Source organism: Chiloscyllium plagiosum, chromosome 13 (assembly GCF_004010195.1).
Source record: "Chiloscyllium plagiosum isolate BGI_BamShark_2017 chromosome 13, ASM401019v2, whole genome shotgun sequence".
NCBI classification, from domain to species: domain Eukaryota; kingdom Metazoa; phylum Chordata; class Chondrichthyes; order Orectolobiformes; family Hemiscylliidae; genus Chiloscyllium; species Chiloscyllium plagiosum.
In genome coordinates, this window is record NC_057722.1 from 80,018,815 (window position 1) to 80,046,647 (window position 27,833).

Below are 27,833 nucleotides of genomic sequence, written 5' to 3' on the forward strand. Positions count from 1 at the left end.
GCCAACAATGTTGGCATCACGAACCTGTTAGCTGTAGTAACTGGTTGAAACTTTATTGCTGGAACTGCACAGCAGGTCAGGCAGCATCTAGGGAACAGAAGATTCGACGTTTCGGGCACATGCCCTTCTTCAGGAATGAGCAGAGAGTGTTCAGCAGGAGAAGATAAAAGGTAGGGAGGAGGGACTTGGAGGAGGGGAGTTGGAAGTGGAGGAGATGCGGTGGAGGGCACCGTCGACCACGTCGCCTTCCTGACCTGCAGTCTTCTTGTTGACCTCTCCGCCTCCATCCTACTCTGACCTATCACCCTCACCTTGACCTCTTTCCACCTATCACATTTCCAACGCCCCTCCTCCAAGTCCCTCCTCCCTACCTTTTATCTTCTCCTGCTGAACACTCTCTGCTCATTCCTGAAGAAGGGCCTGTGCCCGAAACGTCGAATCTCCTGTTCCCTGGATGCTGCCTGACCTGCTGTGCTGTTCCAGCAATAAAGTTTCAACTTTGATCTCCAGCATCTGCAGACCTCACTTTCTCCGCAAAGTAAGAAGAGTCCATTCAAAATAGCAGATCAGCTAGTTCTGCATTTTCATCCTATTTCCTCTTGGCATCCTGTACGTTTTGCACATTAATGGACATCCTTTGGAATATTGCTTCTTTATGAAATCCTTAACAGATGCATATGAAAATAGTGAAGCTCCCTTTATAATACATAAGAATTGTAAGGCTTTAGAGAGTGAGTGAAAAAGATTTGCAAGCCTGAAGTCCATTTTCTCTGGTGCACATACAAATATTGCTGGAAAAGCTCAGCAAATCAGTGGAGAGGAATCAGAATTCATGTTTCAGGTCCTGTGATCCTCCTTCAGAACTTTGAGATAGCTGGGCAACTTGTGGATGTGAATCTTTGGTCAGAAGCCATTGGATCTCAAGAAAGAAAGGCGCTGTCCTTTATTCAGCAGTAAAATAGGATACATTACATTTTTTACATTACAGTGTGGAAACAGGCCCTTCGGCCCATCAAGTCCACACTGACCTGCTGAAGCGCAACCCACCCATATCCCTACATTTGCCCCTTACCTAACACTACGGGCAATTTAGCATGGCCAATTCACCTGACCTGCACATCTTTGGACTGTGGGAGGAAACCGGAGCACCCGGAGGAAACCCACGCAGACACGGGGAGAACGTGCAAACTCCACACAGTCAGTCGCCTGAGGCGGGAACTGAACCCGGATCTCTGGCGCTGTGAGGCAGCAGTACTAACCACTGTGCCACCGTGCCGCCCATATACTAGGATACTAGAAGCCTAAAGGAAAGCCAGTTTATTTCCCTTCGTTGGTCTCTGTGGCTTTTAGCCTAAAGTCAGGTTTTATAAGTTGTGAGCCAGTCACACTGTGCATCCTGTAAGCCAGTGAAAGCACCTGGAGAAAGATTGAGAGCAACATGGCCTGGCAAACCAAAAGGATCATCTTGATAAACCCTGTGGACAAGGACTGCTGAACTAATCTTCCCAGCCTTTGCTACTAACCATGACACCAATTTCTTTCTGTCTGTCTTCAAGTCTTGAGGGAGACTTTATAAAGGGATTAAAACGTTAACGAGTAGAGTTAAATGTTGGTGGTTCATAATTGTGTACCTTTGCCAGAATCATCTTATTTTATCAAAATTCTTATTCGATGCAGAAACCTTGCCTATACTTTCAACTTAGATCTAAATACAGTAAATTTGGGAATTTTCTATAATTTTATGCAGACTTTAGCTTTTGTGATTATTATGGTTGATTTCTAGCGCTACCCAATTGCGTTGTAACAATCCCAATTGCGAATGTATCTACCACACATTAAATCCCTTTTTACACACTGCCAAACTTGGGCATGGTCCTATCTTTAAAACAAAACTCTGGTTAACATTTTAACTTTGGCATCCTTGTATATATTTTCTTCTAGCAATCTGTTTATTTTAAGTTCTCAAGATTTGGGTAAGTAGGATATGTACTCTAGTTCATACTGGGAAAGCAAATCCAGCTGGTGAAAATTACTCCTTTGTGGCCTGATCCACAGAGGTTTAAATAGATTGATGTAGTTTGGAAACCAAAAATAAACTAAACATTCAAGATGCTGGTAATTCTAATTGTTTACTAATCTGTCTTTCCAGATGATCCCCATGTGAAGTACTCTGCTGTAAGCAGTTTTGTTTTCCTTAGATTCTTTGCAGCTGCTATGGTCTCCCCTCATAGTTTCCATCTCCGGCCCCATCATCCAGTAAGTGGTGTGATATTTGATGAGAATACTTTTGAACAAAGGAATTGAAAACCCATAACCTGGCATAATATGAAATAGGCTGACTTGATTTGAATTTAAATTGATAAGGCAAGCATTGATGAAGCTGATTTGTAATGAGGTAAGGGTAGGCGCAATCAGCAATGGTGGTACAGTCAGTATCTTATATACAAGAAATGCCCAGCAGAAGATGAGAGTTGAGAAACTGAATTTGGAGTCATACATGACAAATGCTAGGCGAAATTGAGGACTGGAGATTAGAGTCGAAAGTGTGGTACTGATGAAGAGCTTTTGCAGAAACGTCGATTTTCCTGCTCCTCAGAAGCTGCCTCACCTGCTGTGCTTTTACAGCACCCCACACTCGACTCATGACAAATGCAGCCTGACTGGAATGCTTATATTATTTTCTGTTATTATTCTAGACTTTGACCATGTACATTTTTAATTTGAAGAAAATTGAATTGGGTTTTCAAACCAGGCAACTTGAAATATGCGTAAAATGTTCACTAACATGTTCACTAAAATGGTTAAATAGGACAATGAAAGTAGAAATGAGGTAGAACAACAAAGAAAAATAGAGAGTATTGAAAAATCAGATGTCAGAAAAAATGCCTAATATATCCAGAGCAATCATCCAGGAAGAGTAGTAGATATCAAGAGATTGAAATTGCAGCAATGTTCAGAATAGATCGGAAACTACGGTGTGTTGAAATATATATTTGGTGTACCTGTAAATGTAAATATTGTGTCTTGCACTGGAATATCCCCAGTAGAAGGTTAATAAGCCAGTTGACCCAACTTTGATGATGCCATATACAGAAGAACCTTAATTATCCGAATGAGATGGGTGGGAACTATTTTGTTCGGTCAACTGATTGATTGTTCACACGATATTTTTATGGGACCTTAAGATCTTGTTCAGATAATCCGAAATTTGGGTAATTGACGTTCGGAGAACCTAGGTTGTTCTATATGTGGATTTCACATTTACTTTAAAATACGTGTTTGTGGTGATGAAATTGTTTAGACCCTTGTCAGTAGAAACCAGGCTTCAATCCTGAAGTGAAAATGTTGGGGTGATGCAAGAAGTTATCTAATATTTATGTTTTAGTCTGATAAAATGATCAGTGAAGTCAAGTTCTCTGTTGAAGTCATTTGTCTCTTTTTTTTTCCATACACCTTCTCCTGTTTCATTGTAGGATGCCCAGACAGCTAGGGTCTTGACCCTAATTTCCAAAACGATCCAAACCTTGGGAAGCTGGGGCAGTTTATCCAAAAACAAACTGGTCAGAACCATCTCAACAATTTTTCAACAATTAACCTTTAATTGTTTCATATTTGTGTATTAATTTGCTTTATTTTGAATTGCAGTCAAGTTTCAAGGAATCCTATATGTGTGATTTTTTTAAACTATTTCCAGAAGAAAAATGCATCAAGTCAGTTAAAAAGGTGAGCTTGATTTAATGCGGCTATTCTGTTATCAAGTAAATTTCCAAAAGATATTAATGTGTGTGTTGGAGAGGGATTTTAAAGAGGAGTCTGAGTCCTGTGTTCAGTAGCATAAATCGATCTTTATTCGGAGCTCCTTTACTGCATGTGTGAGAGAGCCAGAGCCTGATCCAAATCTGTTTTTTACATGGGGCCCAGTTGCCCTCTTAATTACAGCTCAGATCAGAGATCAATGACACTCTACCTTTCCCAATAAAGTACAGGTTATTCATTGTTGCATGCAACATTGATATCAGTGCTTGCCACATCCCTCTGACCTATATTTCCAACCCTGCGAATAGATATCAATGATGGACAACTTCATGATCCACCTTAGATCCTCTGATCATCTTGCAATGTTTGCCAGACCCCTATTACCAATCCTTGGGCTCCTGTGCTTACTGATCACATTCTAACACCGATCATTATGTCCTTTCCTAGACATTTACCAAGCGTGTTCTATACTTGCATATTATGAATGACTTTTTAAATTCAGCCATGCAATTCATGTCCATTGCTAATCTTTGTACAGATATTAGAAAGGATGTTAAATTCTACTAGTTGTTACATGTACTATCAGCTCTAATATAAAGTTACTTGTAAGTTATACATAGTTAAACCTAATAAAGCTAATAATTTCAGGAGCAGCTTCCCTCGTATCCAGCTTGTGAAAGGGCAGTTGTTTATTCTCCTGAGGTCATAGTGACCCTATTTCAAAATTGTTTCTGCCCTCCTTGCTACGTTCTTAGTTTCTTGGTACTCTTACGAGGTTATTTTGTTTATACTTTTTTGTTATAATCTTATTGATGAAGAAAACGGTTTCCTGAAAGTGTTTATCAAAACTATTCTCTGCATCCACGATTAACTGCCTTCAGAAATTTAATTTCCCAATATCTAATAAATTTAAATTCCTATTCTTTTATGAATATGCCTCCTATAATATGTGATTATAATTATTTAAAAAGCCTCATCTCAGGTACATCCAGCTTTCCCTTTCTATTTCGTATAAAAATTGGAAATCTCAAATTAGATGGTTTTCATCAGAACTGCCTTATCAGAGTCTTACTGTCTGTATTGTAGTCCCATTTTATTAAGACTCAGAGGTATTTTGTTGCCTGGCTGTGAAGGCCATAATTTGAGCAATATGAAATGCTACATCAGCTAAAATCTTCTTTGATTATCTGTGTCACTTAAAAAGAAAAACCCTAATTGCCATTTTGTCATACCCAGTCATGGGCAACTCCAACAGTACTGAATGATGTCTCTTCAATTAGAGAATTTTAGTAGCTATACTTATTCTATGTTTTAGCTTGATGTGGCATTGTGTTCCCAGTATTGTCAACATTCTATTTCCATGGCTCAGATATTCTGATGCCAGATAGTCATTTCTGCAGCATAACTTGGAGTTCTACATCAAGACTGCGCAGAGTTCCGACACAACCAACTCTTAAGGGAGTTTCCCAGGAAGCTGAAAATTCCAATGGGCAACTCACCTGCATCTGTAAGAAATGCCCCTTGAAGTTAGATAATGCAGAGGTTGTGACAGTTGCTGTCAAGCTAGTTTTGGGACTTTAAACTCCTGAGGTAAAGCAACAGATTTCTTTTAAAAAAAAAATTGTGGCTTGGCCTGCAATACTGCTCCTGTTTAGATTAGAGTGGTGCTGGAAAGGCACAGCAGCTCAGGCAGCATCTGAGGAGCAGGAACATCTGCGTTTCGGGCAAAAACCCTCCGAGACGTTGGTTTTCCTGCTCCTCGGATGCTGCCTGACCTGCTGTGCTTTTCCAGCACCAGTCTAATTTAAACTCTGGTTTCCAGCACCTGCAGTCCTCACTATTGCCTAAGACTGCTCCTGTGCTTCATGGATTTCTCATCAGTTTCCTATGACGGATACATTCAGACAGGCCAGATACTCAAAGAATCATTCACGGTATTCTTAAAGAACAGTGTTGTCAAATGAATCTATACCAATAGTAATTAGAATTTCTGGGCCATTATATTGGTATGAGAGATTAATAAAAGATCAGATTGTACTCTACATGGAAAATGTTTCACAACTCTGATCTTGTATTCCTGGGTATTTAGACATAAAAACCAATAAAATTGCTGGCTTTGCATTCAAAAGGTATGCTAGATGCAGTTATGTTGCGGTTTTTTTCTGTTTGCTATTTGTTTTATTAATGGGATGTGGACATCACTGGCTTGGTCGTCATTTATTGCCTATCCCTAAATGTTCTGGTGAAGGTGGTGGTGAGGTATCTTTATAAGCCATTGCAGTCTTTGTTATAGTGGACGAGCTGAGTATTAATGACCAATACACCTTACAGGAGAGAAATTAATGTAAACATCTCCTCATCTCCCACAATGTGATTTAATGTTTGGGGTATTTTGGAGCATTTTGGCTTTAGCAAGACCTTTGAGAAATTGGTGGTGAGCCTTTCTTGAATATCGCTGAGTGCTTGCTGAGTTATTTCATACGGTAGTTGAGAGTTGGAGTGTGGCTTTGGAGTAACATGTGAACCAGACTGATTAAGGGTGACAAATGCCCTTTCCTAAAATAATAATAGTGAATCTAACAAAATTTTTGGACAATCTGATATCATAATCTTGACATGCGTACGTGTGACCAAGCAGCAGGAGTAAATCCTTGTGGCTACTTAACCATAGCTGATCCAATTGCAACCTCCAATCCACTTTCCCACCAACTCTTTCACCCTCTTCAACAAGAGTGTATGCACTTCTGACGTAAATATTCAAGAACTCTACTTCCACCATTTTTCATAATTTCTGATATTTTGTTTAATTTAATAGTAGAATTCCCAGCTGCCTGAGTATAATTTGAACTCGTACAACACCCTCTGACTTGTTAATCCAGGTTTACTGGAGACCAGGATTGCTAATCCAGTAATGTAAATAGGATATCCCTTATTCCTATGTGTTCTTGAGCTGTGCAATGAATTTCCAGCTGCATAGTTAGAAAATTGTTCTGAATAAATAATATTGGATCTGTAACTTTAACTCTGTTTCTCTCTTCACAGGCGTTGCCAGACCTGTTGCGTTGATCCAACACTTTGTTTCTATTTCAGATGTCCATTATCTGTATCATTTTATATTTGTGAAAGTTGTAATGTACGTTTTTGTTTTAGTTTATAGATGAAATATCATCTGCAGAAAGTAAGGAACCCACTGGTGTAGATGAGCTAGTAATCCTCAAAGAAGGGTAAGAATAAAATCATGAAAGCAATTATAATGCTAGATGTCATGGCTATTTGAAACTAGAAAATCAAAAAATATTATTTCTCCTTTGCAGGGAAGTTATTAAAAGAGCTCAGGGAAGAAATCGAATCCGTAAAGTGCATAATTTTAAGAAGCGCTGGCTCCGTTTGACCAACAGAGAGATCTCTTATCATAAACAATCAGGTACACTGGTTCAACCTGTTTTCAACATTGGTAACCACAACTGTACATGTGGAGTGCTCGCCTGAAATTGAATTGATGAATAAAGAGTGCAAGCTTTTATTTTAATTCTATATTTTAAACTGAATTCATAGTTAACCATTATTACCCTGGAAGTGAGTTATTAATGCTCTGGTTTGAATAAAGTTTAAAGCATATTTGCAGAATAATTTTACAGTACATTCAAAATAATGGTTTCCTGATCTGGTCTGTACCACCCCAAATGGAATTTGGTGATTAGGGGTTATATGCTTTGGAACGGTGAAGAGAAATGTACTCTGATAATTATCCAAAGGAGCTCCATGGGCAGAGGTTTGGAGCCATGCTATTTGTGTATGGTATCTTATGTAGAAAGCACACGGGAGTAAAGAAGAAGGAGGCCATCACAGATTGGATGGGTGGAGTGAAACCTCTACCGTTCTGAATTTCATCCACCATCTGGCAGATTTTTAAAAATCACACAACACCAGGTTATAGTCCAACAGGTTTATTTGGAAGCACTAGCTTTCGGAGTGCTGCTCCATCAGGTGGTTGTGGAGTATAAGATCATAAGACATAGAATTTATAGCAAAAGTTTACAATGTGATGTAACTGAAATTATATTGAAAAAGACCTGGATTGTTTGTTAAGTCTCCCATCTGTTGAATGACCATGTTGGTTTCAGTTCTTTCATATGTAAATTGCAAAACTTTTTCTTATGTTCTCAAATGAACTTTAACAATTGGTGTCTGTCAGCCCAGATAATGTACTGAAGGTGTGAGCTCCCCTGTATGATACTGTCTGTGCCATAATGTTTAGACTGATTCTAATCTTAAGAAAATGAATTTACAGAATCTTACATGGATTCATGCAGTTTTTGGGCAAAGTAAAATGTAACTCTGCTAGTACAGATTCATGCCACAAACTTGTATGTATGTATGTGTGTGCATGTGGGGGGTGTGTGTATAGGTGGGGTGGGGGGGATGTTGAGTATCTGTGAGAGAGTAGGTGCATGTGTGAGAGTATAAATGGGTATAAGTCTATGAGAGGGTGTGTGTGTGTGTCAGAGTTTTTACCTTAAAAGAGAGAATTTATCCTGAATTGAAAGAGAAAGTCTGGAAGAAAGATTTTTTAAAAATGTGAGCAAGCCCTGGATAAAGAAAATCTGGGGTCAGAGAGAAGCAGGGAGGGATAGAGAAAGCACCAGGACAGCAAGGGAGGGATTGAGGAAACCTGGGATAGAGAACAAGTTGAGAGAAACATTTCTGGTTTGGGAGCATCAGAGATTTAGATACAGAGGCGATTGGGGTATAGAGGGAAAACGGAGAATCTGATATATAGAGAAAGGAGTGAAATGGGTAGAAAGTGATAGAAAAACATAAACACAGCAAGAACTGAGACAGAAGTAAGAGACAAAGAGAGAAATTGGGATAATGAAAGAGTAAGAACCAGTTTATAGAATAGCCAGTGAGGGACAGTGAACCCCACTGTGCTTACAGATAGAGAAAGCCAACACAGGGACAGAGAAGCAGCCATACTCCTCTGGGACTGCAGCGCACCCACCCTAGGGGCTGAACAAATGTTCATCTCTAGCAGCCAGCAATGGTGAGCTGCCATTCTGAGGAAGAGTCACTCAACCTAAAATGTTAACTCTGATATCTCTCCACAGATGCTGCCACACCTGCTGAGCTTTTCCAGCAATTTCTGTTTTTGTTACTGGTGCAGAAGAGAGGGAGTATTAACATCATCCTTAAATCACTGCGTCACTGTTGAAATTAGAAGGAAGAGCTCACTCATTTGAGGGTGCTGTGCTGGTATAAAAGAGCGGCTGATCCAATCACTCCACATTCACAAATTTGACCTTGTTACCAAACTGCTTTGAGCATGTGGCACAGTGGTTAGCATTGCTGCCTCAGCGCCTGAGACCCAGGTTCAATTCCCGCCTCAGGCGATTGACTGTGTGGAGTTTGCACGTTCTCCCTGTGTCTGCGTGGGTTTCCTCCGGGTGCTCCGGTTTCCTCCCACCATCCAAAGATGTGCAGGTCAGGTGAATTGGCCATGCTAAATTGCCCGTAGTGTTAGGTAAGGGGTAAATGTAGGGGCATGGGTGTGTTGCGCTTCGGCGGGTCGGTGTGGACTTGTTGAGCCGAAGGGCCTGTTTCCACGTTGTAATGTAATGTAAAAAAAAAGAGACCGATACTGAACATGATGACTTTTTCCCCGGGTGGGGGAGTCCAGCTCAAGAGGACATAGGTTTAAGGTAAGAGGGGAAACAATTATAAGGAACCTGAGGGGAAACGTTTTCACCCAGAGGGTGGAGCATGCGTGGAATGAGTTGCCAGAGCAAGTGGTGGATGCTAGTACAATTACAACATTTAAAAGGCATCTAATGGGTATATGAAGAAGAAAGGTGTAGAGAGATATGGGCCAAATGCTGGTAAATAGGACTTGGTAAGATTAGGATGTCTGGTCAATGCAGATAAATTGGATCAAAGGGTCTGTTTCCGTGCTGTATGAATCTATGAATAATCCATTAGTTGCATCTTTTCAACTTGAAAAAAACTCTTTAATTCTGGCTCTGTCTTCTGTGTGTAAACCAATCCTCAATCCATGCTAATATATTACCCAATATAATAGCTCCTATCTTATGCAGTAGCCTTTTATGTAATACCTTATCAGGTGCCTTCTGGAAATCTAACCATTACCTGTTCCCTTTATCAATTCTGTTATATCCTAAAAAAAATCTCTAGCGAATTTGTCAAACATGATTTACCTTTCACAAAACCATATGGACTCTGATTGCTTTAAGTTTTCTATATGTTCTGTTATTTCTTCCTTAACAATAGTTTCTGCCATTTTCTCAGTGACTGATGTTATGCTAACTGATTTGTGGTTACCAGCTTTCTGTCTCTCTTCCCTTGTTGAACAGGGACTTAACCTAAGCAGTTCTGCAAACCAATAGAATCTTCCTGGAATCCAGTGAGTTCTGGAATATTTCAGCCAGTGCCTCCACTATCTCTGCAGTTGTTTACATGAGACTGGCAACCTGTCTGTCTTCAGTCCCATTAATTTGCCTAATACTTGGTCTGTTGTGATAGAGACTTTTATAAAACTTTCCCTTCCGTTAGCACCTTGAGTATCTGACATCTTTTGGCATGTTTATAGTGTCCTCCACCACAAAGATCAATCCAAAGGATTGGTTTAAATTATCTGCCATTTCTTTGTTCCCCATTCTCAATTCCCCTAAGGGCCCTGCTTTTAGTTTAACTTTTTAAAAAATGTACCCATAGAAGTTGTTTAGTTTTATATTTCTTGCCAATTTACTTACATAATATATTTCCTCCCTTTTTGTGGTCCTGTGCTGGTTCCTATATATAAAAAGAATCCTCTGGCCTGTCACTTGTTTTTGCCATTTTGAATGTCTCAGTTTTTGATTGGATACTCTTCTTGACCACCTTTATAACCAAGGTGGATCATCCTCTCATTGAGTCCTTTTGACCAAAATGAATTTTTGCTTAGTGTTCTAAAATAGCTACTTGAACGTCTACCATTGCTCCTTTACTGACTTTGCCCTTAGTCTATTCTGTCAGGTACACTTTAGACATCTGTATGTTTTTGGTACTTCTGTTTGGTAATTGCTATTAGTTGAGAGCATTGGTTTGAAACCCAAGATATGCACTGTCAAACTGAATTTGAAATTCTACTGTGTTGAAATGACTACTGTCTAGAGGAATTTTAACTATAAGGTCTCCTATTAATCCTGCCTCATTTCTGGGTGCGTTATGTGATGTAATTCCCTAAGAAACAAGCCCAAATTTGTCTTGACCATCTGATATGTCTAATTGATCTGATTAGAATCATCCATGACAATTATAATGCCTTCTTACACGCCTCCATTGTTTCCTGACTTACACTATATTTTTGTCCCAGAGAGAGGAACCTCTTTGGGAGGCTATAGATGTCTCCCACCTGTAGCTTCTTTCCCATGTTGCCTCTTATTTCCATCTAAACTGATTCCATATCATAATCTATTGAACCTAAGTCACTACTCACCATTGCATTGATGTCCTCCTTCAATAACAAGGTTACCCCACCTCATTTTAATTTTGCCTATTGTTCCAGAATGATGAATATTACGAGCATTCTTCCCAGTCTTATTCACGATGTAACCATGTCTTCATAACACCTATCCAGTTATTAGATTAGATTATTACAGTGTGGAAACAGGCCCTTCGGCCCAACAAGTCCACACCGACCCGCCGAAGCACAACCCACCCAGACCCATTCCCCTACATTTACCCCTGCACCTAACACTACGGATAATTTAGCATGGCCAGTTCACCTGACCTGCACATTTTTGGACTGTGGGAGGGAACCGGAGCACCCGGAGGAAACCCACGCAGACAAGGGGAGAATGTGCAAACTCCACACAGTCAGTCGCCTGAGGCGGGAATTGAACCCCGGTCTCTGGTGCTGTGAGGCAGCAGTGCTAACCACTGTGCCACCGTGCCGCCCACGACTTATACTTATTTATTTTTATGCTGTCAGCTGGGTATCCTTTTACAAATGTATCATGCATTCAGGTAAATAGCCTTGAGCTTAGACTTTCTCCCATTGTTTGTTTCTAATTTCTGCTGCACTGTGTGTATGTTTTCTACCATTTCCTGTAAAATTTTGATTATCATTCACCTCTTCACTAGCCTGCACCTCTGCTGTCTTGTTTCCTTTTGATCTTTAAGCTTCGCTTCTATTGAAACCCTCACCCTACTATCTACAACTCCAGTTTTCTGATTCACCAGCATGATTCAAATGAAGCTTCACCCATTGGAACATCTCTCTTTCTGCAGGATGGATTCCAGCGCTCTGTGAAGTGAAATCCATGTCTCACGGGCCAATTTTTGAGCCATGCATTTATCTCTCTAATATCAGTTACCTAATGTAGTTTGTGTGTGGCTTGGGTAGCAATGGGAGATTATTACCTTTTATCATTCTGGTTTTTAATGTAGCTCTGAGTTGCTGTGATTTCAGCTCTAACAACACTAGAGAAACTTAAAACCATCCAGGATTAAGCATCCATCAACTTCACTGTCATCTCTCAGTACCTTATGGTATCTACAAAATGTGATGTGATAAATCTTTAAGGCTTCTTTCATAACACTTTCAAAGCCTGTGACATCTGCTTCCTAGAAGGACAGGGCAATGGGATGCATGGGAAGTGCAAGTCGTCCCGTCCCTCAGGCCTCCCTTCGACTTCAATGTTATTGGGTCAAAATCCTGGAGCTCCTTTCCTAGCATCACTGTGGTTGGTGGCAGGGAGGACTGAAAAGGAGGATGAGGGTCTCCCCGATGTAGAGAATCCAGGTGAGACAGAGGTTCACCTGCCTCTCTTCCAATCTAGTTTACTGCATCATGTGCTTCCGATGTGATCTTCTCTACACCGGGGAGACTGAACGTAAACTTAGGGAATGGTTCACCACGCATCACACCAGGCTCGCAGGGGCTGACTGGACCTCCCACTCACCGCCCATTTCAATTCCCCTTCCCACTCCCTTTCCAACATGACCATCCTTCGCCTCTTCCATTGCCAGAACAAGCCACAGCTCCTATTGGAGGAACAACACCTTATCTACTGTCTGGGCAGCCTACAGCCCAGAGAACTCAACATGAGTTCTCCTATTTCAAATAACCTCCCTCCTCATCCCTGACTCCCTTCCCAGCCCCTCCCCCTCCCTTCAATGGTCATTCCTCCTATTGACCAACCAGGTCATACCCTCTACCTGTCTTCACCTAACCTCACTTCACCACCCTGCCCCTGCCACCCCCTTTATCTGCAGCTCCCCCCACACCAACTCCAGCCCTAAAGAAGGGTTATACCTGAAACGTCGAGTTCTGCATCTCCTAATGCTGCCGGGCTTGCTGTGTTCTTCCAGCCTCCTAATTTTGAGATTATGCACTCTTATCCTAGTTTCACCCACCAGTAGAAACATCCTGTCTACTTTTATCTTGTCTTTTCCCTTCATAATTTTATTTGTTTCTATAAGATCCTATACATTCTATAAATTCCAATGAATATACAAAGGACAAAAAAAATTACAGCACAGGAACAGGCCCTTCGGCCCTCCAAGCCTGAGCCGATTCAAATCTGCTGTCTACACCTGTCGGTCAATTCCTAAGCATCTGTATCCCTCTGCTCCCCACCTACTCATGCATCTGTCCAGACACATCTTAAATGAATCTACCCTGCCTGCCTCTACCATCTCTGCTGGTAACGCGTTCCAGACACCCACCACCATCTGTGTGAAGTACTTGCCTCGTGTATCCCCCTTAAACTTTTCACCTCTCACCTTGAACGTGTGACCTCTCGTTATTGAATCCTTCACCCTGGGAAAAACTTGTCTCTATCCACCCTATCTATACCCTTCAGGTTCCCCCCTCAATCTCCTTTTTTCTAATGAAAACAAACTTAACCTACTCAACCTATCTTCATAGCTAGCACCTTCCATACCAGGCAACATCCTCATAAACCTTCTCTGCACCCTCTCCAAAGCGTCCATGTCCTTTTGGTAATTTGGCGACCAGTCTACCCCATCCATCCATAAAAGCCAACCCCCTCAACTCCAGAGTCAACCTAGTGAACCACCTCTGCACCCCCTCCAGAGCCAGTAAATCCTTTCTCAAGTAATTAGACCAAAACTGCACGCAATACTCCAGGTGATGCTTCACCTGCATACTACTTGGATTAAACTAATCTGCAGAGAAATGGTAAACTGGAAGTAACATTAAAGAGGAGAAAAATACTGTTGAAAGAAATGAGACAAATAAGAAGGCATTAGGTGGAGTTACAATGAGAGGAAATGCATTATGGCCAAAATTGGATGTTGTGCATGTATGAGAGGACACAGACTGTGGTAAATCAAGGTGGTGAGCTGGAGGAGCTCATAGCCACCTGTTAATATGATGCCAGCCTGATCTGAACAAAACGGAAATAGATACTAAATATTTATGGATACAAGATGTTTGGGAAAAATTGATAAGGAAAGAAAAGAGATTGGGTGGAGGTATTAAGGAAGTAGAATACTGCAGTTATAACCACAGAGAGAGGGTCCTCTGAAGGAAATAAGGACAAAATATATTTAGCTATTACTGAGAGACATTCAGGGTGTGAATATCCTATTTATGTGCATTTTACAGGCCATTTGTGGCGGCACGGTGGCTCACTGGTTAGCACTGCTGCCTCACAGCACTAGGGTCCCAGGTTCAATTCCAACCTCGGGCAACTGTCTGTGTGGAGTTTGCACATTCTCCCCTGTGTCTGCGTGGGTTTCCTCAGAGTGCTCCGGTTTCCTCCCACAGTCCAAAGATGTGCAGGGCAGGTGAATTGGCCATGCTAAATTGCCCATGGTGTTAGGTGCATTAGTCAGGGGGAAATGGGTCTGGATGGATTACACTTCAGAGGGTCAGCGTGGACTTATTGGGCCGAAGGGCCTGTTCCCACACTGTAGGGAATCTAATCTTAAAGGAGATAGTAGAAATACAAAAACAGAGAAAAGATGCAGTGAGATCTTTAATGATTCTAATACAGACTTGGATAATAGTATTAAGTGCTGAGAGGGGGAAGAGTTTTTAACATACATTCACAAAAGCATATCTGCTTGTCGTGTTTACAGCCCAATGAGGAAGGAGGCATTGCTGCATCTGGTCCTGGAGGGACATCTAGGGAACAGTGAGTATAGTGCCTTATACTTAAGGTTAGCTCTGGAAAAGAATGAAGGACTGTTGAGAGTAAAAAATTTTAAGGAAGGTATTAGGTGAGAACAGGTATGCCCGTAATAAATGAGAATGAATAGTTGGTAAGTCAAAGAGACACAGTGAAGCACCTTAATTATTCCTCTGTTCATTCATAGGGAGAATGCAGCCCTAGCTAGCAGCATTTATTGCCCCTCGCTAATTGCCCAGAGAGCAGTTAAAAATCAACCACGTTGCTGTGGGTCTGGAGTCATATGTAGGATGGCAGTTTCCTTCCTTAAAGGACATTAGTGAACAAGATGAGTTTTTCCCAAAAATCAACAATAAATTTATGGTCATTATTAGACCATATTTTCCTTTAAATTTTGAATTCAGGTTCCACTATCTGCCATGGCAGGATTCAAACCCAGGTCCGTTTTTTGGGGCACTGGATTAACAGTCCAGCAATAATACCGTTAGGCCTATCCTCCCTTTGCGGCTTTTGGTTAGGGCCTATGTCCAAAGGATTGGACTCTCCAGTGTCATCTAGACTCCAAATGTCAGCTTGTTCTCTCTCCATGGATGCTGCCTGACCTGCTGTGATCTCCAGCGTTTGTTGTTTTCATTACTGATTCCAGCATCTGCAGTAATTAGCTCCTACACAATGTTTATTGCAGAAACCTGGTTGATGGTATATTTTGTTCTGGACCTAATATCTACTGGCCACATTGCTTAAGTATGTTTAACATTCCCAATTATTAATCAGTGGGCTAGTAGAACTTGAGAGACAATGTTATCCTCTGCACTTGGTCATAACAGAGATATAGGCAAAACATAGTCAAGGAATGTAGGCCTAGCTTATCGAGCTTTCCTCATAAGGCATTCCAGATATTAGTCTAGTAAACCATTGCTGAACTGCTTGCATTGCATTAACATCCTTCCATGGTGACCAGTACTGGAAATGCATATAGTAATTACTGAATCAGAATCTTTTTAACTCTGAAAAACCAGTAGCTAATCACCAAAGGAAAAGGAAAACCTCATTCAACCACCTGATGAAGGAGCAGCGCTCCAAAAGCTAGTGCTTCCAGATAAACTTGTTGGACTATAACCTGGTGTTGTGTGATTTTAAAATTTGTATGCCCCAGTCCAACACCGACACTTCCAAATCATTCGATTGGCAAGTGATCAAATGTTGAAGCTGACATCTTTTCAGAATCTGCCAGCTAATGTTTTGGCTACTGATATAGTGGAGTTTTGGTCAGGAATGAGCTGTGAATCACTTTTCTGCATTCACTGCCTATTGGAGTTGTACAATTCAGCTTGCTTTAATGTGCAATTTGACAATTAAAGCATGATTTCTTTTGACATACATTATATTTTCAAAAGCATGAAGAATGAGACTGTAGGTAATGTACTAACTCTGAACGCTTTGTTTGATTTTTAACTTATAGTAAATGCTTCTTGATTAAAGCTTTCCGTATTGTGCAAAACATTAATGATTCATGTTTCACAAATAGCAAACAGAATGGGTATCCAACTTGCAGTGTTGTTTTATTGAGTCTGATTGTACTACTACCCAAAATTCTCCAAGTGAAACTTAACTGTTTGTGTTGAATCTTTTTGCATAGGTAAAGAGTCCCTCTACAGTATCCTGATAAAGAACATTATTGCAGTTGAGAAACTTGAAGAAAGATGCTTCAACAGAAAAAATGTATGTGGCAACTCCATTCTGAAGTAGCTGGTGAAAATATACACTGTTAAAAATGTTGTTTTTCTTAAATGTAAACTGGAAATGCAGACCAGAAAAACTGAGCCAGCATGCTAGTTTTGTGACCTTTTGTCAAAACTGGTCTGACAAAGCACCATTAACCTAAAATGTAAATTGTTTCCCTCTCCATAGTTGCTGCCTGCGCTGAACAATTTATACTTCAAATTTCCACTATTTATAGTATTTTGCTTCTGCAAAGCAGATTTGACCTGTCAATTTTTGTTTTATTTGAGGTAAATGTTCATGTTAGGAGAGCATTTCTTTGCGTTTTATTTATTTGTGAATTTTATTTGTGACCCTCTGTCAGTTATTTACAGTCTAAAATTCTCAATACACCTGTGGCTTAAATGCTAGGTTACAGATCATATTTGACCAGGTTTTTCCATCACTGCTGAATTCAAGCCCTGTTTGGGTGGGAATACTTGAGGAAAACCTTGATGAATTTTAAGATGCCAAGAAAGAAACTTTTGAGTTCTTTGAAAACTATATTTTTGAATGACATTAAAGCAGTCATTAATTTCAACTTCTAAAATGGCATTGCTCTTTCAAGTACACTGGTAATAATTGAGCTTAAAATTTCAGGTCAGCAGGTTGGGCAACACCTATGGAGAGAAAGCACAGTTAATGTTTTTGCCCTGAAGAAGGGTCACTGAACTCAAAACGTTAACTGTGCTTTCTCTCCACAGATGCTGCCGGACCTGCTGAGTTTTTCTAGCAATTTTTGTTTTTGTTTCTGATTTACCGTATCCATAGTTCTTTTATCTTTTGTTTAAATTTCAAATGGTCTTCTGAGCTGGATGAAGGAGACAGCATTTGCTTCTAGATGTTGAACACGGCTGATGTTCTTCAGTTCAAATAAAATATTGATTATGTCTGAATAACGTGCTTCTTCACCGACCTAATCGTCATTTGACCTGACCTTATGTCCTTGGCTCTCAGCTTGTGTGTCTCACCATCTAGAGTTGGAACCTGTGGTGCTGGAAAAGTACAGTATGTCAGGCAGCATAAGCCTGAAACGTTGACTCTCCTGCTCCTCGGATGCTGTCTGACCTGTGCTTTTCCAGCACCACACTTTTCAACTCTGACTCTCCAGCATTTGCAGTCCTCACTTTCTCTCCCTCTCTCGCCATCTATACCTTTTACTTTTGCTTCATATGTATGTTGTATTTGTTCTGCACCTTAGCTTTGAACTAAGAGAGTCAGTACATGCAATGATGAATGAGAGATTGGGAATTAGGCCATCAATGATTTGTCATTGCAACTGGTTTAGTGTATTAAAATTTGGTGAAATAGATATCTAGTCTTTCTGCTGTTTCCTCACTGGAATTAAATTAATTAAATGGAGCTGATGCCTCAACCCAAAGCTGTATTTATTGAGCTGTCTTCCAAATGTCTATAAATATAAATTTTTGTTGTTACTATTGTAGTACTACAGTACTGCACATAGTTCTGGTCATCCTGCTATAGGAAGGGTGGTAGTAAACTGGAAAGGGTGCAAAAAAGATTTACAAGGATGTTACTGAAACTGGAAGGTTTGAATTATGAGGAGAAGCTAGATAGGCTGGGGCATTTTGGAGCTGAGGGTGACCTTTTAGAGGTTTATAAAATCATGAGGGGCATGGATAGGGTAAATAGCAAAGATCTTTCTCTGGGGAAGGGGAGTCCAAAACTAGAGGGCAAAGGTGCATGACGGGCAACGTGTTCATAGAGGATGTGTTTATGGAATGATTGCCAGAGGAAATGATAGAGACAGGTACTATTACAACATTTAAAAGACATTTTGGACAGATATATGGATAGGAAAGAGCAAAGTCAGAAGTCCCACAGCCCAGGTTATAATCCAGCAGGTCTGTTTAAAATTACAAGTTTTTGGAGCTTGAAAGGACTACACCTGACAAAGGCGCAGTGGTCTTAAAGCTTGTGATTTTAAATAAACTTTTTGGAATATAAATTGGTGCTATGGGACTTCTGACTTTGTCCATCCCAGTCCAACACTGGCATCTCCACATCATTGATAGAAACGTTTAGAGGGATATGGGCCAAATGCAGGCAAATGAGACTAGTTCAGTTTAGGAAACCTGGTAGGCATGGATGAGTTGGGCCAATGGGTCTGATTCTGTACTGTATACCTCTGACTCTATAGCACCTTTAATGTAATAAAATGTTCAAAAGTGCTTTAGGTTTTAAAAAAAAACTTGACACTATGGCACCTAAGGAGATATTAGCTCAAAAGAAGGCTTTACAGCATCTTACAAAGAAGAAGGGAGAGGCAGAGAATTCCAGAGCTCATGGTCACCGTCAGAATGCTCAAATGTCCAGAATTAGACAAGTGCAGGGACACTGGATTGGGGGACAATCCAGTAGTAGGAAATGATGTGGTCATGGAAGCATTTGGACGCAAGGACTAACATTAAATGCTGCCTGCTTTTTAAAAACATTTTCTAATCAGCTTCTTCAGAGAAGTTCTTACACATCTCTGGAGCAGTGAGACTTAAATCCAGGTAGGAACACTGCCACTACCATTACCAATTCAGGGATAGGGGCACTGCCACTACCATTACCGATTCAGGAGTCGGGGCACTGCCACTGCCATTACCGATTCAGGGGTCGGGACACTGCCACTACACCACAAGAGCCCTTTTTAAGATTTCCTGCCTGCTCATCTTTTCAAATAGACATGCTGTCCATGAGTCCGTGCTTCAAGTCAACCGTTGCACCAGGCACTGCCATTGTCGCACCTGAAGACCCACCGAGTCCACACTCCAGGCCTACAGTAGCCAGAAGTCTTCATTCTGGGCGCCCTGCTGTGCAACTGATAACCCACCGAGTCTACACTCTGGGCCTGTCCTAGCCAGGAGTACCTGCTCTGGGCGTTGCCACTACCACAGCCAACAACCTGCCGAATACTGCTTCAGCTTCCCCACAATGTCAGAAGGTGAAGAAAAGAAAGAGAAGGATGTGGCTGGCCTGGAGTGGATGGGCTCAGGAACTCAAACGCTGGCGCTGGGATGACTAAACACTTTTCATTGTATCGTTCTAGATATATGTGGCAATAACTAGCTCATAATAGATATTGTTAAGCAGCCTGTTGAGGGATGTTATTACATGGCTCTGATACAGTGGGACTTGAATGCAGACCTGGCTTAGAACTAGGGATACTAACTGCGCCAGAAGAGCACTAAATGGCAAATGTTTATATATTGAATTTCAAAACAAATTAAATTGGCTGTCTGCTTAAACATTTGGATCCTTTAGGTCTTGATGCAAAGGGTTAATGTCGCATTATCATTTAAACACTTTGTAAGACTACCTAATTTCCATAGTATTAGCTGTATAGGATTTAGCTTTACTGCTATCTTTGTAAGTGATCTGTTTTTATGAGATTGAAAACTGTGAATGATATTTTGATTAGCCAGTTGAAGAACTACAATCCCTATGAGTTGATTGTGCATGCACAGCTCACAAGGTGCACAAAATGTAGTTGAGCTAATTTCCACTCGTAAGCCATTCCTTGTATCAGCTGTGAACTTCTGCTATGCTCCTACAAGGCAACTAGAACTCTACTCCAGGTGTGGCCTCACCAAGATCCTGTATAACTGCTGTAAGAGTTATCAATATCTCGATCATGCTGCTTCACAGAGATGCCCAGGAGGGAATAAGTACTTCTTTTCCAATGGACAGAGTTCATTACATTGCATTGGGGCCATCGAATCCTCATCCTAGTGTCTCTTCACTCCCAGGGCTCCATCTCACATCAATGTATGCACAAGCCTGAGAACTGGGGAAGTTGGGGGTTTGTTGCAGCGAGGGGGCAAAGTAACAGTGAGTGAGAACAAAATGCAACTTTAACAAACCTTGTATGTTTAACACTTAGTTTTCAGGTAAATAATCAATTTCCAAACAATAGTTCCTCCTAATCTTCATTGTTCTAAATGACCAAATTTCATCATCCATCATTGCTATTTTGTCCTTCCATCTTCATTGTCTTTATTTATCTTTTAAGTATCATCTTTATTCCTTTATTGTACTTTGTGAACTGAACCACCAAAGTTTTATCTATTACATTATCAATTTACTTTGATTTGTATTCTCATTTTGCTGTTGGCAACTTGCACCTATATTTTCTTTTAAACTTCTTTAAATTTCCTAGAAACAGAGGCCACATGAAACCAGTGAAAATACGGCGCAACCTTCGAGGTCATAGCAAGTGGGATTTTGAGTTTCTTGCATTATTATTGACAGTATAGATAGCCCCGGCTTTTCACAAGTTCATTTTACGCCATTTCACTTTTATGAAAGACCCACATCAGTACCTGTTTCGCTAACAAATCCAAAAAAGCTTTTCGCTTTAATGAAAAAAGGTGAAATTTTTCCCATATAAATTAATGCTTCTTTGCTTTAAACCATTTTGTCTTACGGAAGTTTCCATAGGAATGCTCTACTTTTGGATAGCAAGGAATACCTGTACTGTAATGCATGTAGGGATCACCGTTCCGATTGTTTAATCCTTCTGAACATAGGAGAGGGAAAGGGAACTGAATGTTTTGAGGCTGAGAGCACTTTGGTTAAGTATTGTACATGTCTCAGTAAGAAAGATTGAGAAAACCCTTGTGACACCACTAGCAGGTGACTATGAGCATGCTGGGCTTAAATTTTAGGGTGGAAATCTGCATTAGCATCTTACTGACTGTAGTGCAGGAAACTTCCTCTGAAGAAAATGGCACCTTGTCATAGCTATGCCTGAATATTTTAGAAAAATCTGGTACACTGTTTCAGATGTGGCCCAGCTTAAAATTTGAATGGGATTTGCATCAACTGTTTGACAAAAATACTGAAAAACTGCAGATGCTAGAAGTCTGAACAGTTCTGGAGAAGGGTCACTGGACCTGAAATGTTACCTCTGATTTCTCTCCACAGATGCTGCCATACCTGCAGATATTTTCTGGCAATTTGTTTTTATTTACACCAACTGTTTTTGTGTTGTATTCTATGCCCCATTTAGTTTTAAGGCCATTTTTAGTTTACCCAAATTGTCCTCCCTACTTTATGGATATGTATATTTGAACCCTAGATCTCCTTGCAGATCAAAATGTTTTAAAGGTTTACAATTAGTTGTGTTATGTTGTCTCTTTAAATGATTAAAATTCACCATAGTCACAGGCTGCTATCTGATTAGAGGCATGAGGGTCACTATCCCTCAGGAGAAGGCTGAGCTTGAGAACATGAGTTTCATGGTGACCTCAACTGCTGTGTGAATTGAACCTGTATCACTCTGCATTGCAGAAAAGCCATCCAGCCAATTGAACTAATCAATCTGGCAATGCAGACAGCGTGAGTTCAGTTCCTGCACTGGCTGGGGTTACCATGAAGGAGTCTCCTTTTCAAACTCTCCCATTACCTGTGACCCTCAGGTTAAACCACCACCAGTCGTCTTTCTCTAATCATAGAGCAGTCCTGTGGTCGAGTAGAACTATGGTGACTTTGTCAAGTCGTTGCAGTACATCTGGCCAGGAGGTGGTACTGATTGCACCCACATTACTCCACTGGTGAGAGTATTAATTATTTAAAGTGGTAGGTTGGGTGCCAATCAAGCAAGCTGCTATGTCTCACTTCTGTTGAACTTCTTAATTTGCCAGTACTCCTGGAATAATCAAGATAAGTGCATGGTGGTCAGTAGTGTGATACAATTCTGTCTTTTAAATGTTGAAAAGGTTTTCTGAAGTAAGGAGGTGAGTTGTTTGCCACTGAATATCCTGCCTCTGATCTGTTCTTGGCAACCACATTATTTATGTGCCTTATATAGTTACATTTCTGGTTAATGATGACCCCAAGGAAACTGCTGATGAGGGGTGCAGCTATAGTACAGGGCATTCTGCTATAATGTGACAGTTATATTCCTCTGCAACCTTGTGCAATAGAAAATCACTCTATCAAAAATTACTGTAGAAGATGTCTAATAGAAAATTGCTATACCTGTTCAGTAGAAAGTTTGCATTATCCAAACAATGTCTGCAATTCGTCAGTTGCGTTATAGCCAATTTGTGCTGACAATGCACGTTATCGCAGAATGACTGACTTGTAATGCTTTTGAATACTAATGAGAGATGTTTAGATTCTTTTTGTTGGGTGTGGTAATTTTCAGGCACTTGTATAGCTTACATTTTACTTGTGTCTTGCCCACACCATAAGATAAGAGACGTTGGTGTTGGTGTTGGTGTTGGTGTTGGTGTTGGTGTTGGTGTTGGTGTTGGTGTTGGTGTTGGGGTGTTGGTGTTGGTGTTGGTGTTGGTGTTGGTGTTGGTGTGGCTTGGCTAGAGAATTGACTAATGGGCAGGTGGGGATCAGGATTTCTTCTTAAAATTGTACCCAGAAGGATTCCACAGGGATTATTGCTGGCACTGCAGCTGTTAACTATATATACTAATAAACTTGGCAGAAGGAAATCAATGAACTCTAACCAGATTTGTAGATGACACAAAAATAGGCAAAAAGCCACATTGAGATAGGGATATAAAAAATTGGCAGAGAATTAGAAAAAAGCAAATAACTGCGGATGCTGGAAATCAGAAACAAAATCAGAAATTGCTAAAAAAAACTCAGCAGGTCTGGCAGCATCTGTGGAAAGAAAGCAGAGTCAACCTTGTGGGTCCAGAGAGATATTGATCGATTAAGTAAGTGAGCAAAGAGTTGGCAAAGGGAGTACAAAGTGCAAAAATGTGGAGTTGTCCGTTTTGGAAGGCCGAACAAAAGAATAGTATCATTTAAGTGGTTAATCAAATATTACCAGAATTTAGTTTAACTTATGGACTTTGTTTTCACTGACCATTTCTTGCTTTAAATAAAAATATATTGTACTCTTGGTTAATGTGCACAGGACATTTACTTCCTACGTTGTATTACTTCAAGTTTATCAGATGCTGCTTCAACCTCTCCTAATCCTGGACCTTCAATGACTCAGAATGAGATTTAAATATCATTACGTTTGTGTTTTCAGATGTTTCAAGTCCTCAGTATTGAAAAACCTGAAAGACCACTTTACGTTCAAGCCCGTAACTGTGTGGAGGCCAATGAATGGATTGAGATAATCACCAGAGTGAGCCGTTCCAATCCTGAGAGGCTGCGTGTTTACCATCCTTGTGCTTTTATATCTGGAAGCTGGATTTGTTGCAAAAATACAGATGAGAAAGCTGCTGGTTGCACAAGCTGTACTGGGTGAGTCATTCTCAGTGAAAAATATCACCTCTGCCATGATGTTTTTAAGACTGCAAAAGCAATAAATAAATACCAAATGATTAAACACAACGCATCTGTAAAAGCACTTAGAAATTTGCAGTAAAGTGCTAAGTAAAATAAGTTTTAACAAGTTTTGTCACTGGTGTAACTTACCTGGTAGGAGAAAATGGAGACTGCAGATACTGGAGATCAGAGTCCAGAGTGTGGTGCTGGAAAAGCACAGCAAGTCAGGCAGCATCCGCGGAGCAAGCGAATTAACGTTTTGGGCATAAGCCCTTCATCAGGAATTAGGGCTCTTGCTGCAACTATACAAAACACTGGTGCGGCCACACTTGGAATATTGTGTACAGTTCTGGTCCCCATATTTCTGGAAGGATGTGGAAGCTTTGGAAAAGATGCAGAGGAGATTTAGCAGGATGTTGCCTGGTCTGGAGGGAAGGTCTTATGAGGAAAGGCTGAGAGACTTGAACCTGTTCTCATTGGAACGAAGACAGCTAAGAGGGGATTTGATAGAGACACACAAGATGATCAGAGGATTAGATAGGGTAGACAGTGAAAGTCTTTTTCCAAGATGATGACATCAGTGTGTACAAGGGGCATAACTACAAATTGAGGGGTGATAGATTTAAGACAGATGTCAGAGGCAGGTCCTTTACGCAGAGAGTGGTAAGGGCATGGAATGCCCTACCTGCTAATGTGGTCAACTCAGCTACATTAGGGAGATTTAAACAATCTTTAGATAAGCACATGGGTGATTTTGGGATAATGTACGGGGACGAGCTGAGAATAGTTCACAGGTCGGCGCAACATCGAGGGCTGAAGGGCCTGTTCTGCGCTGTGTTGTTCTTTGTTCTATGTTCTATGAAACGTCAATTGTCCTGTTCTTCGGAGGCTGCCTGACTTGCTATGCTTTTCTAACACCACACTCACGAGTCTGCCACTTATCTGGTATCCAGTTTGCTTTAAGCTTCCCAGTATTCAATGTAAGCTAACTCTTAATTCCTGCAGTGATACCAAAAAATACACTATTGATTAAATCTTTTAGCTTTGCTTCCCTTGGCCTAGAATTGCTCTGTTCTAATGTTGATTGTAAGTGTATCTTTATAACTTAGCTGATGAGTGTTTCTACAAAATAAGATTTCAGTAAGCTATGATGCCCGATTGTTAGGAAACTCAATTCTGGATACTACCCCAAGTTACATTTGGCAAATGTTCTTCTACATATATGTAGTTTTGACCCCATCTACTCAAGTAGGTAAGCAGTCCTTGTAATAAGCTCTGAGTAGTTCTGCTGTACTCTATCAATGTGATGTAATCTATTAGTGCGAAAATGTGGGCATGATGCCAAGTTGAAGAAAACTGTAACAGATTTGAACAAATTGTGCATCTCTGACCTTTGGTGTTGGAATCAGATATTACACAATCAATGTACTTGTGCATGTGGTTCAGCTCAAGTTACCTTTCATTTGAGATAGGGATAAGTTAAAGTATAATTCATCCAAATCAGTTCCTCAAAAATATCTGAAGGAATATTTTCAATTTCACAAACTTCACAGCCTGCTTCTGTGTTAGTACTACTGCTGTTTTCCTTTTTGCCTCCAGGGGTTCTCCAGCAAATATCCAGCTAGCTATTGACTGTGACCGGGAAGCTGAAAGGATATTTTCACTGTTTCATGTCAACCTGCCCAGGCTACAGAAAATGGAAGGTTAGTTTCCAAGATTTCCCAGTGAATAATGTAACTTGCTTCTTTTCTTCATGTTCAATTTTACATTTTAAATCCAACCAGGAAAAGTTATTCTAGATGTGACCTTACTCTGTAAATGAAGGTCTGTGACTTGGAAAGATATGTTACTGTGTTGACGCTGTCTTTTAGGGAAACTAGTGAATTCTCATAATGGCGAGAATCTGAAGGTTGTTTGTGTCTTCAACACTTCAACTATGCTTTCGTCCTTATGCTGACATTTCTCCGCAGATGCCTGTGGGAGTATAGATGTGTATCAAGGTCCTCAACAGGAACAGGATGAATATGCCCACTTTACTATTGAAGATTCAAGAGTCACCTTTAAAACTCTTCAACAAATAATCACAGTCGTAAATAATTTGGCTACTTTTCACGAACAGTATCGAATTAAAAGGTCAACAAGTGCGATATATGGCAGCGAGTAAGTATTAGTTTAATTTATTGTTACTTTTTTTGATCAGTATTATTGGAAAAGTCAGCATTTATTTCCATACCTCATTTCTCATCATAAAACAATCATCATCCCAGGGATTAGCTTGGTAACTTCTGTTGAATTTGCCCTATGGCAATTATGTCTTTCTTAAATAAGGAGACCAAAATTATCCACACTACTTCTGGTGTACTCTCACCAAGGCTCTATACAGTTGTAGCGAGACTGTTTAAATTCTATACTGCACTCCCCTTTCAATGCTAACAGGGATACCAAAGTCCACTTGGACACCTACGTTTCCAAACACATACCACTTAATAAATAATTTGTCTTTCCTGTCTTTCTACCAAAATGTATAATTTCATACTTCATATTGCATCTGCCAAGACATTGCCCATTCAGTTAGCCTGTCCAAGCCCATTTGAAGCCTCCTTGCACCTTCCTTACAACTTGTATCCCTATCCTAAATTTGTATCATCAGCAAATTCAAGAATATTAGAATTGATTGCCATATCCACATTTATACAGATGATGAACTGCTACGGTCCTAGCATTGGTCTTTGCAGCACTCCACTGGTAACTCCCTGCCATTCTGAGGATGGTCTGTTTATTTCTACATTGCGTTTCCCAATTCTCAATCCAAACTATTATTTTGCCCCAATCCCATATTTTTGTTTTATTAATCTTCTGTGTTAAAACCTTCTGAAAATCCAAGCCCTTGTCCACGCCCCACATCCAACAGCTCTTTTTTTATGCATGCTATTAGTGACATCCATAAAAAAATCTCTAGTAAGTTCATAAATCCATGTTGACTGTACCCAATTTCTTCATTATTTTGTGTCTCTGTCACATTCTTAGTATTAGATTATAACATTTGCCCCACTACTGATGTCCAACCTAACAGGGCCTATTGTTCTCCACCTTACCTCACTTCTTTCTCTTCATTCCTTCTTAAGTAATCACATTACATTTGAAGCTTTGCAGTCTGTAGGAACATTCCATATTCTGGAATGTAGCTCATTTGGTCCAAGGAATTTATCCACCTTTAACCAATTATCTTTTCAAGTATTACCTACAAAAATACTAATTTCTTTCAGTTCTTCAGTTTTGCACTTAGTTGTATTGTATTTCTGGGAGATTTTCAGTATCACTATGAACAATGGCATAATATAATTATTTAGTATCTCTGCTATTTCCCTTGTCTCCACAATAATATCCTATAATGGGCGAACGTTTGTCCTAGCTAATCTTTTCCTTTTTGCATGCCCAAAAAAAGCTTTTGGAGACTGTATTTGTTTCTTTGTAGCTTGTGTTCATAACCTTGTTTCCTTTTTATTAACTGGTTCTTGGTCATCCTTTGCTGGATTCTAAATTGCTGTCAATTTTCATCTTTATCAATTTTGGCATCCTTAGGAACTTCCTTTTGATTTTAAAGCATTATTTATTTTGTTCCATTAGCCATGGTTGATTTATCTTTCCCAGCCAGTGGGAAGGAATTTCCTGGGAAGGAACCAAGGGATCAATTAAAGTGTGTTTGCTTTAACGCAAGGAGTATCAGGAATAAAAATGATGAACTTAGAGCATGGATCAGTACCTGGTGCTATGATGTTGTGGCCATAACAGAGACATGGGTTTCTCAGGGGCAGGAAAGGTTGCTGGATGTTCCAGGGTTTAGAGCATTTAAAAAGAATAGGGAGGGGGGAAAAGAGGAGGGGGTGTAGCACTACTAATCAGAGA

General features: G+C 40.3%; 1 protein-coding gene across 3 annotated transcripts in view; it reads left to right on the forward strand.

The window, feature by feature from the left end:
• The window catches only part of rasa2 (RAS p21 protein activator 2), a 197,450-nt gene that overhangs the window by 163,458 nt on the left and 6,159 nt on the right, over positions 1–27,833 (forward strand). For all 3 annotated transcript variants that reach the window (XM_043702829.1, XM_043702830.1, XM_043702831.1), the window contains 9 exons: positions 2,150–2,256; positions 3,474–3,560; positions 3,646–3,723; positions 6,907–6,980; positions 7,071–7,180; positions 16,552–16,634; positions 23,686–23,903; positions 25,527–25,630; positions 25,898–26,087. In XM_043702829.1, coding sequence (XP_043558764.1) covers positions 2,150–2,256; positions 3,474–3,560; positions 3,646–3,723; positions 6,907–6,980; positions 7,071–7,180; positions 16,552–16,634; positions 23,686–23,903; positions 25,527–25,630; positions 25,898–26,087 — 1,051 coding nt within the window. The remainder of the gene's footprint in view (positions 1–2,149; positions 2,257–3,473; positions 3,561–3,645; positions 3,724–6,906; positions 6,981–7,070; positions 7,181–16,551; positions 16,635–23,685; positions 23,904–25,526; positions 25,631–25,897; positions 26,088–27,833) is intronic.